Here is a 10,913-nt window from a genome sequence, read left to right as displayed (position 1 = left end):
AAGTAATTAGATATTTAATCCCTGCACTTATAACACAAGAGGGGAGCACCAATTTGATATCAGCTAAATTGTGATTTTCTTATTGCATCTTTTGAGGTTAACTTGTACCAACCTGTATCTTCTATCTTTTACTGCTTGTATAAAACCAAAATTTCATAATCTAGAGCGGTCTTCCCTATCAATGTTATAAATTCTTTTAAAAAATGCCCCCCCCCCCCTTCCTAAGATAAGGAATTCAAAATGAGAGACTCAAATGATCTTTTCTTGACTCTCAATCTCCTTTCCTTACCATCAAGTCAGCCCATGCATGCCATAGGTTGCATTCGCATGCAGTTGGCCTATATAAATAGACCATTTCACCAAAAAAATATCCTATGCTATCTATCTTATGCACATCATTTGACACCATAATCAACAAAAACATATCAATCATCTTATTCATCAAATCAAAATTAAAATCATACATCAGAGCAATGATACAGTAATTATAACAATCAAATATATAAAGTGTTATTCAGATGTCGTTTTGATATGTGCATTTCTTTGTTTCATATCAATTTGCAGACACACACACACACACCCACACACAAATCACCCAGACATTGTGAAGAGTGAAATAAAGCATGACTTAATAATATAGTTAGCATGACTGATTATATACTGCTCATGAAGTTAGATTGGTCAAGGTTAGATTTATTGGCTGGAATTAACAAAGAGTTGTTAAATATATCTGTGATTAATGCAATTTTCAAAGTAAAAGTGATTTTGATTTTGGTACACTAAGAAAGGTGTACCTAGAAATTCTGACAAGATGTACCTTTTTTTCATTTGTATGCTTTGCTTTAGCCTTTACAGGTATTTATAATTTTAATCAACCCAGAGTTCAATTAATAGACAAAATGTGGGGTTTAAACAATAACAACAAGCATTATTTACCACCAATAGCTGAATGATGCATTCATCAACAGACTTTTGGAAATATAATTTATGCTTAACCAATCCCTTGTACATGTACCATGAAATTTACACAAGCCTTAGCCAAGGGTCATATTTAACAAATGTGCATTCTGGTCACTGATGTTAGAAGCAGTAATTGATGATATACATGTAGTGGCATTATAATCATTTTTAGCAGATTAAGATTCAAAAGCATGAATTTGCACTTTTTATAGCCATTGGAAGAAGTCTAATATTTCAACTGATTTGGATATCCTTGTGCGAATTTGAAGCAGCCGCTGCATTAAAGGAATTAGGAGTTCATCTGATATAAATTCAATTCCTCCTAATGTTGGATTATATTTGATATATAATGTGACATTCATATAACCAGAAATCACTTAGATTAAGAATTATATTGCACATTTTATTGAAGCTATTAAAGTCAAATAGATGATCAAAATACATTGATATCAAAGGCAAGATGTTTGAAATTATTTCACCTTGGTTGGAAAGAACAATTCATGATCAAGAAATAAGTTATTTGTATATTGATTTCAAATAAACGTATCGACAGAGGTCTATCCAAAGTCTAAAGACCAACACCCTTTTTCAAATGAAAATCTTTAAAAACACAAAAAGACAGTGAGAGTCTATTATGCAAAGGAGCATGATATCTTGTTAAATTATTAGGTGAAAATTGTTAGGCCAGTAAAAGTTAGAACACACTTCATCAGTGCAAAAAAAACACACTTTAAATTAAAAACATGTTGAAAATTTAATTAAACTGAAAATGAACATCACTGATTTGTTAACACAGCACACAAAAGCAATTATTAGTATGAACACAGCAATCGAGTGTAGGGTTAGATAAGTGATGTGAACACACACATGATGTCACAACTGCAAGTTAAAAGAGAGAGTAGTTAGTATGAATAACAAGGTAAACTGAAAATGGGCAATGGTAATAACTTTGTTAAAGTAATTTCTTGTGATCATGTGCATATTATTAATATTCAATTTACTCTCATGGGAAATACTGTTATGTTTTATAGTTTGACATCATGAAGACAGAAAATAGTTTTGCGTGACAATTAAGAACATTGCAAATAGGGAAATAATATTCAGAATTTTCTTGGTAAGAAAAGATTTTAATAATGAATTCATGAAACACAAATTTACAACAAGGATATTCAGAACAAAAAATCTAGAATGATAGGCACTTAATAACTAAAATATTCACATTCTACAAACTCTACAAATAGTTTGGAACACCCTAACCATTATTTTATTAAAGCTTTCACCACTGACAAGCTTTTAATCAGTGACAGTTTCACAAAAGTAACACTGTTTGTCAGTAGTCTAATCAAAGGATTTCACTGAATGAGTACTAATAACAGCTTGCAAGTGATCATGATCTTCAAGAACTGGCTCGCGGAGAGCTTGTTAGAGGCTTAACAGCAACAGCAACAAATAATGGATACAGCCTTCACTTTAATAAGAGGTTAGTGGGGTACCATATCACTTTCAAAGTTCCATGAATCTGAAACGCTTAGTAAACTGGGCAATTTAATTTTATATAAATGCTACAATTTCTTTGTTTCATAACAAGTAATTTCCCTGTATGAAAGCAGCTCAGGGGAGACATGGAAGTGGACTCAATGAGCTGATGGTCTTTACAAAGAGGTCCCAATGATTCAAATAATATAGTATTATTTTGAAAATAAGGTCTTTATAACAAGGTGAATCGGGTTCATGCCTATGTCATCTGAATCATTGATTTGTATGAAACTTTTTTTCTAATGACTGAAATATATTGAAGAGAATAAATTTCTACTGTTTGCCCACCCTTGTCCGAAATGCCTAAGATCTAAACATGTAATGCAGAAAGGTATGAGATATGTTAGATTGCGATGCAATTTGCGATGAAAGAATCCCCTAAAACCATGAAATTCACATAATAAATGCAGAATTCTTTTTTTTAAAAGACAGAGTAAAGAAATGGAACGATATAGAAATTTTGATGGAAAATGCCCGCACATATCCTTGGGAAAAAACAACAACAAACAAGCATACACAACACTTATACACAAGACAACCATCATGACGCAATATGCAAAGCATGCATACACTGTACAATGCACAATTACAAACAGATACAACATGTAACTATAATTTAAAGCTATAACACTTCTGGTAATAAAGAGTGCAAGTACTTACAACAAATACAAGTTTTCAACATAAAAACATGCAAGCATGCAGTAGAAAAGGAAAGAAACTGGTATGATTATTCCACAATACATGCAACATAACAAAATTAGAGATTGCAAATGGTAAAAAAAAAATAAAAAAGGAAAATCATAGTTATTTTTCAAAATATGACAAATAACAAAGAAACATGTTATCTAAAGAGATTTGTTTAAAACGTTACAAACCTAAGATTAAAAAAAAATATGCATTTTAGATTCACTATTAAGGATAAATGAAGTATCTGACAATTCCTCATCAATGTGACTATGATAAAGTTAATAATTATAATAATTACAATAGATCCACAATTCTAAGGAATGCAGAAAATACAGAAATAATGTATGAAGCAATTAAAGCGCTGCGACACACACTAACAAAGTACATTAGTCCAGAACTTGGATATCCTTCTTTCTCATTTGAAATAGACAACAATGTTGACTAAAATGTTAGGTATTATTTTAAACAATAATCTTGAAAGAAAGATGTATCATTCAAGAAAACTTGTCAGACAGAAAACACCTCTCAAACCATTCACAAAATCCTATACCTACATGCCTACACATATATATACAGCCATGGAAATGAATAATACAAACAAGCATGCAGGTTATGAAATGAACATCAAATCTTCCCACACAAAAGCATAACCAAATGAACATGAATTTGTCATGTAATTTACAGAAAGAGTTTCATACTGTGAGTTGATTGAACAATTGCAGAGAGATGGCATACATATAGGGCTTACCAAAAAAAAAATACAACTAATAAAGTCGATGATTAACATGAAAGGCAGTTAAATTAGAGTTTCTAAGCCAGTATGAGAATGCGTCATGCTCATGAACATGCAAATGAACATGCAAATGAACTTGTGTGCATGGAATATAATTATGCACAATGCAAAACCATAGATGCATGCCTGAAAAAGTTACCGTTTGTCTTTAACACTGTGCGGCAATATAACTACCTTCTTTCTGACACTAAATAATTTCTGAATTCATGATGAATAAGAAATGAAAGCAAACGGCTACAGAATTTCTTCATGAATACCAAGTCGTGTACATGCAACAAAGCTTTCTAAACAATGTATGGATTAAAAGCATGTAATTTCTACTTAAAAGGCTATGATCACATGCAGATGTTTAACCACCACCAACATATTAAAAAATAAAATAAAATAAATTATGAAGGCATGCATGAGATGGAAAAAGCTTTATATTGCTTAACACTCTGAAATGAATTTTGGCTTTGGAGTCTACTATAACTATTACTTTTATTCATAAAATAAATTTGTTTGTAGCTAATCAAGGACCAATTGTATTTCCAGCATCCTTTCATTGAGACCCCTACAATGTATATACCAAAGTAACACTAGTAATGTATCTATTTGTAATGGACAATTATATGGAGGTTTTCACTTGTTTCTGCATTATCGGTACTTCAATTTACTAATCAAGATTCAATAGCTGCAAATGAAGTTCAGATATCTCCTCTTTTTTTCTTCTTTTCTTTGGATTGTAAAATTAAATCTAGAAGAATAAATCTTGTAAAATGTTTCATGAAAAGGTGTACACATAAAAAATCAAATTCTGTAGACAAGAAGTGCTTGGTAGAATGGGATAAAGGCACATTTTTTTTTCAGATTTTACAATAAAAAATTTAAAAAAAATAGCTGATATCCTGATTAGTACATCATACTGCGATTGGCAGATGTATACAAGCTTTCAATATAAAAGCTGACCTAAATTGAATGTTCTTTTTTTTTAATCTACGAAACCTTGATTGGATAATGAATGCTGTTAGTTAATGAGTGTCAGTGTATGTATCGCAGAGTTAAACATCTCTGCGGTACAGGATATTGCTGCTATAATAATTGTTTCACAGTAAATCAGTAACGTTCATAGTTACTGAGTGATATCAAATTCTCAGCATTTTTTGCATTCATCTTTGCATTACAGAAATAATTTAAATTTTTTAGTGAATACATTTCAGTCAATTGAATCCATCTTTCTTCTACACTACAGAAACCAACAAAAATATATAATTTCTTTCAATTATTCCAACAGTCAAAGCAGCTGTAGGCATTTTGAGCACTGCATCTTACTATGAAACAACTACCATAGCAACAATATTACTTATGTTAGCATTGTTCAAATCATGAGGCATTGTTATCATATTATGCAGCATTCTCTATGCATTCCTGTGAAACAAAGTAAAAAAAAACAGTTTGAATCAAACTATGGTTAGTAGATGAATACAGCTAGAGAGTAAAACTTGATGGTTCCCCTACATTGTGTGAAGATTGGAGTGGTGCGCTCATCGTCTGTAGTAGCGATCTCTATCTCGAGATCTTGACCGTGATCGACTGCGGTCCCTGCTGTTGCGTCGATGTCTGCTACGATCATTGTAGTAACCGCGATCTCGGCTGGATGATCTCCTACTGCTACAAGTTCGAGAGGAAGAAAGATGGGTAAAGTCATCACCCTAAACTAAATCATAGCCAAATGAAGACTTCTTTAATGTGAATACCAAATTTTTTTTCTTTTCCATGAACTCAACATAACTGAGGATGTTTTTAAGAAGAAAAAGTATGTACAACAGAAAATGTCCAAACTAAGCTGAGGCGCGCATATAAAGGAAGTCTTATATAAACTATGCTACACTTTAAAAAAGAATAACAAATATAAATAGTACAATCATGCCACTGAGAGAGCATAAAGGCTTAGTCACATCCTCCTGTGCAAGCTTTGCGTGTGACTTGCTGGTAACGTTTTGCTACCCGAAGGTCGGCCACATTGACAGTATCTCACACGCAGAAGCACACACAAGTTCTGATTTGCACGCAGAAAAGTTTTGTACATGCTCAAAACATTTTTGCGAGTGAGTTGCGGGCAATCCCCCACAACTAACCCGCAAGGCTTGCACGGAACGATGTGACTGGGCCCTAATTCATGAACCATACTAAGCATTTAACAATTATCTTATCTGTATAGCAAGACACGAACATGGTAAAAGATACTTACATCACACAAACAAAACTATAACAAAAGCACTATCAACATGCACAGAAGTGCATTATTGAGATCCACGAGAAGGATTATTCTCAAAGAAATAAACCTCTTTCCCTTTTCTTAATCAAGTCCAATAATTTTTAGTTTTTCAAGTTGATCAGTAAAGTTAGAATTGTGCTTCCACACTGTGATCCAAACCTAGAAATTTGTTACAGTTCCAGTGCTGAAAATCAATGATTGCACACAGTGAATAATTATCTCCGTGAGAAAAGTGAAAAAAATTTCAACAAGTTTTCTTAAAATTCTTTCAAAAATTGTTATTGTCAACCCATCAACATCTTTAACAAAAGGATGGAAATGAATTATTGAGCACGTACCGACTCTCTCTCTCTCAACATAAAAACAAAATGTTATTGAAATTCATTGCTATTTGTTACAAATATAAATTAAAGTGTTTCCATTTTTAATAACACTAAATACTATATATATGTGGATGTGTTTTTGATCAATTACAAATCTCTTAACATCTATTGAGTTATTTCATTTCTTTTGGGGGGAAATAATGTCACATAAAAGGTCTTAGTATTACACTGGTCACAGAATAAGCATCATAGTGACATAATTCCTATTTTACCCACTCTGAAAGTGATCTAAAAACAAGAGTCTTCATTGCTTAAAACAGGGGAAAAAATCACAGAGGATGTTGATAGGCTGAATATATCCTTTAAGATAACTACACAAAACAACTTTGTGGTTCACAGCAAGCAACACAAAATGTGGAGCACAAAAGAACAAACAAATTCAACGTTTTTCTCCTTCATGGGTAAATTCAATCTTGGTGTTGACAGCTGGTGTTGGTGTTTTGCTAATTTTAACACTAGCCACAGTACCAGAACTTGAAAAAAACCTCATGGTTAGATGTGAAACGTAATTTTGGGGTAAAATAACATTCGGTGTTGGTGCTGGTTTAGGCCGCTTAATGCTCTCAACACCAACACTAACACCGACACCAAGCTTGAATACACCTACAGTGATATCAAAACCTGCATTGAATCCTTTGATAATGCATTGAGGTCCATGTGAAAGCTCAGGAAGATAAGAAAAAACCTGCTGAATAAGGATGTGATTAGAACAAAAGCCAGCATCTGAACCTTTAAATTCTCAAAGGGTTATGACGGCCCAAACGGAAGATGGTTTATATTACCTTGTGATTCTCCTCCTGTCTAAAAAGCTAGGGGAATCCCGGCGTTTACGGATTGGTGAGAAGTTTTTCTCCTTGGTCTTGGAAGAAGGGCTCTTGCTTCTCGACTTGCGACGCTCATATGGGGAGTAACTGAGAGAACGGGACCTCGAGCGCCGATGCTCCTTGGAGTAGCTGCGAGACCTGGATACGAAACAAAGACAAGTCAAACGGTCCTTTAATTATCATAATAATAATAATAATAATAGGTCCATTTATATAGCGCAGCTACTATGTGCATATACTCTACTGCGCTTTGATAATTGGTATCATATTATTACCCCGGCTGTAGCTGAGCCGCCATATTAATAGGCGCTAAAGCGTTCAAGGAAAAATCCTACCGGGTACCCATTCACCTCACCTGGGTCGAGTGCAGCACAATGTGGATACATTTCTTGCTGAAGGAAATTACGCCATGGCTGGGATTCGAACCCACGACCCTCTGTTTCAAAGTCCGAAGACTAATCCACTGGGCCACAACGCTCCAAATGTCAAAATGGGAATCATAAGCAAGAGTCATTTGCATGTAGGTAACACCCACTGTGACCATTGACTTTAAATCTTACGTCCATAAAATCCTGTGGTAGTGATTTTTTTAACCTGATTGCTAAGAAGGCATGAATGCTTGTAAGCAAGCAACCAGAGGACCGACGGCTTAAGGTCCTCTCCGAGGGACCTGGTAATGAGGATTAATGCCTTACCAAAGGGCACTAGCGCACCAATTGGGAATCAACCCGGGTCACCGGAATCCGAATCCCCCGCTCTACCGACTGAGCTATCGCGCCTCCTTTGCTAAAAACTAATCAGATCATTAGCTCTTACTGGCTCTTACTCGCACACATGAGCCAAGTATGAAGCCGATTTGTCAAATATATTTTAAGTTATTGTGAGAATGAAATGGGATGATTGGAAGGACAAAAGAATAAAGTGACAGCCTGAAAACACAATGCCCACAGTGGGTGGAGAAATGAAAATTAATTCTTTGACTGCCTTTGAACCAGGCTCATTCTAAAATGTCATTTGTTTAAAAAATAATCTGGAGATGATGGGATCATGAAATTTACGCAGGGATCTAACCATCTATAATTTAACTATTCAGCAATCCCATCAAAAAATGTGTCATATAAATAATCTAATAGTATTTCAATAGGATGTAAAGAGACATGTAGATTCGAATTCTGAAAGTGGTTTTAAAAGCCACAAGTTGAACCCATGATTTATGCGGAATTCCTGTAAAAGTTACGCTTAATTTACTGCATATACATGTACTGAAAAGTGACCAATACTGATGCGCACTTTTGTCAAAATGCGCCAAATTGACGCATGTTGCCATGGTTACATATGCTGTTTTATTCATGAGTCCACTGTTTTGGACTGTGGACACATTAATTCAAAACAATGGACTCACGAATAATATCGCATGCTTAACCATGGTAACAGGCATCAATTTGACAAAAGTGCGCATCAAAATTGGTCTCTTTTCAGTATACAAGGTAAAATTAAACATAATGTATACAGGAAATCTGCATAAACCATGGGTTCAAACCGTTCAACACATGATTTCAAAACCACCTTTGTGAATTCAGACATTTAAGCTTGTTACATATACACAAAGATTTGCTATCGACAGCATTATTCAAACAAAGTTTCCAATTGGTGGATAGGGGTTATGCTGAACAACATTTTGCATGCAACAAGGATTGTGATTGGCCATTGCCATATTGGTATTGGAAATGCAATCTTTGTGTTACTGATCCCTGGTAAAACTTTCTTCACATGCCCCAACCATACCTTCTACTTCTAGACCTTGACCTTCTACGCGACCTCCTCTCTGGGGAGCGCGAGTAGCTCCTTGACCGGTCAGAATCGGAGGAGTAGGATCTTCTTTTCTTGCTGCTTTTGCCATTCTCCTCCTTCTTGTGACTCTTAGAATCTGGAGAGCGAGAGTGATGTGAACGACGACTTCTCTCCGGTGAGGACCTGCATCCACAATTATCCATAAAGATTTTCATACATATCAAAATTTTAGCGAATACTTCAACAAAAAGGCAAAAGCAATTTTGTGTCTCGCCCACTTATGAAAATAGCCAGAAATATCGTGATTTGCTAGGGCACGCAACAGAATTGTATCGAAACTTCATTGTGAAATGACTGGGATGGAATAACACTTGTCATGAGAGCCTTGCACGTAAACTTTAATGTTGACCTGAAAATGACCTTTGACTTTACCATGTGACCTCCCACTGCAACAAAAGATGCAAGTTGCCTAAGTACATCTACCATCCAAAATTTGTTGAAAAGTGACTTACGGTTGCGGAGTTAGTTGTCATAAGAGAGTCTTTCATGTAAACTTTAATGTTGACCTAAAAATGACCTTTGACCTTATCATGTGACCTACAACTGCAGCATAACTGCAGGTCCCCAAGTCCATCCACCATCCAAGTTTGGTTGAAAAGCAACTTACGGTTGCGGAGCTAGGTGTCATAAGAGAGTCTTGCATGTAAACTTTAACATTGACCTGAAAATGACCTTTGACCTTATCATGTGACCTCGGACTGCAGCATAACATGCAGGTCCCTCAAGTTTGGTTGAAAAGCGACTTACGGCTGCGGAGTTAGGTGTCATAATAGTCTTGCATTTAAACTTTAACACTGACCTGAAAATGACCTTTGACTTTATCATGTGACCTTGGACTGCAGCTTAACATTTCATCTACCATCCAAGTTTGATTGAAAAGCGACTTACGGTGTTTCATTAGGGTGCGTCTTATGTGTCATTAGATTTGTGACGGACGGACAACGGAATACATTTGGATCCCTAAGTGTCGCCTTCACCTCTTGTGGGCGAGACAAAAAACAATGGAACATGTGAAACTATCTGCCAATCATTCCTTCTTTTAATGTAATGAACATTCAAGTTTTCTATAAAACCTGAATACTTTCATACCAATAGTTTTCCCTCTAAAATCATAAAGTTGTCACAAATTAAAGGAGAATGAAACCATTGGAACAAGATAGCTTGTGTGAAAACAGAAAAAATCAAAGAAACAGATCAACAAAAGTTTGAGAAAAATCTGACAAATAATGAGAAAGTTATGAGCATTTGAATATTGCGATCACTAATGCTATGGAGATAGCAAATTGACAATGCGACAAAGATGTGTGATGTCACTTGTGAACAACTCTCCCCATTACTTTAGTATATATTTCACTTGAATTGCCTCTTTTATCACATCTATCCATAGATCATGTGTTCTTTCTACATGAGGGCATGTAATACATATTTTTTAAGAATACATCATGGATAAAGAGTTTGTATCATCATAAGAAAAAGCAAAAAGACATTTTGAGGGTATTTTATAGTCCACCAAAGGTAAAGTTGTTCATCAGTGACATCACACATCCTTGTCGCATTGCCAATGGGAGGATCTCCATGGCATTAGTGATTGCAATATTCAAATGCTCATAACTTTCTCATTA

At 34.9% G+C, this 10,913-nt stretch overlaps 1 protein-coding gene across 4 annotated transcripts in view; it reads right to left on the bottom strand.

The window, feature by feature from the left end:
* The window catches only part of LOC121408196 (serine/arginine repetitive matrix protein 2-like), a 39,627-nt gene that overhangs the window by 5,290 nt on the left and 23,424 nt on the right, over window positions 1-10,913 (bottom strand). For 3 of the 4 annotated variants that reach the window (XM_041599576.1, XM_041599575.1, XM_041599577.1), the window contains 2 exons: window positions 9,226-9,414; window positions 7,399-7,578 (listed from right to left, as the gene is read on the bottom strand). In XM_041599576.1, coding sequence (XP_041455510.1) covers window positions 7,399-7,578; window positions 9,226-9,414 — 369 coding nt within the window. Of the gene's footprint in view, window positions 1-5,473; window positions 5,627-7,398; window positions 7,579-9,225; window positions 9,415-10,913 lie in introns of all 4 variants that reach the window. The other variant, XM_041599578.1, reaches the window with a different exon arrangement.

Source organism: Lytechinus variegatus, chromosome 2 (genome assembly GCF_018143015.1).
Source record: "Lytechinus variegatus isolate NC3 chromosome 2, Lvar_3.0, whole genome shotgun sequence".
Classification (NCBI taxonomy): Eukaryota; Metazoa; Echinodermata; class Echinoidea; order Temnopleuroida; family Toxopneustidae; genus Lytechinus; species Lytechinus variegatus.
The sequence above is the reverse complement of the archived record's forward strand: the minus strand, read 5'-3'. Positions and strand labels throughout refer to the sequence as shown.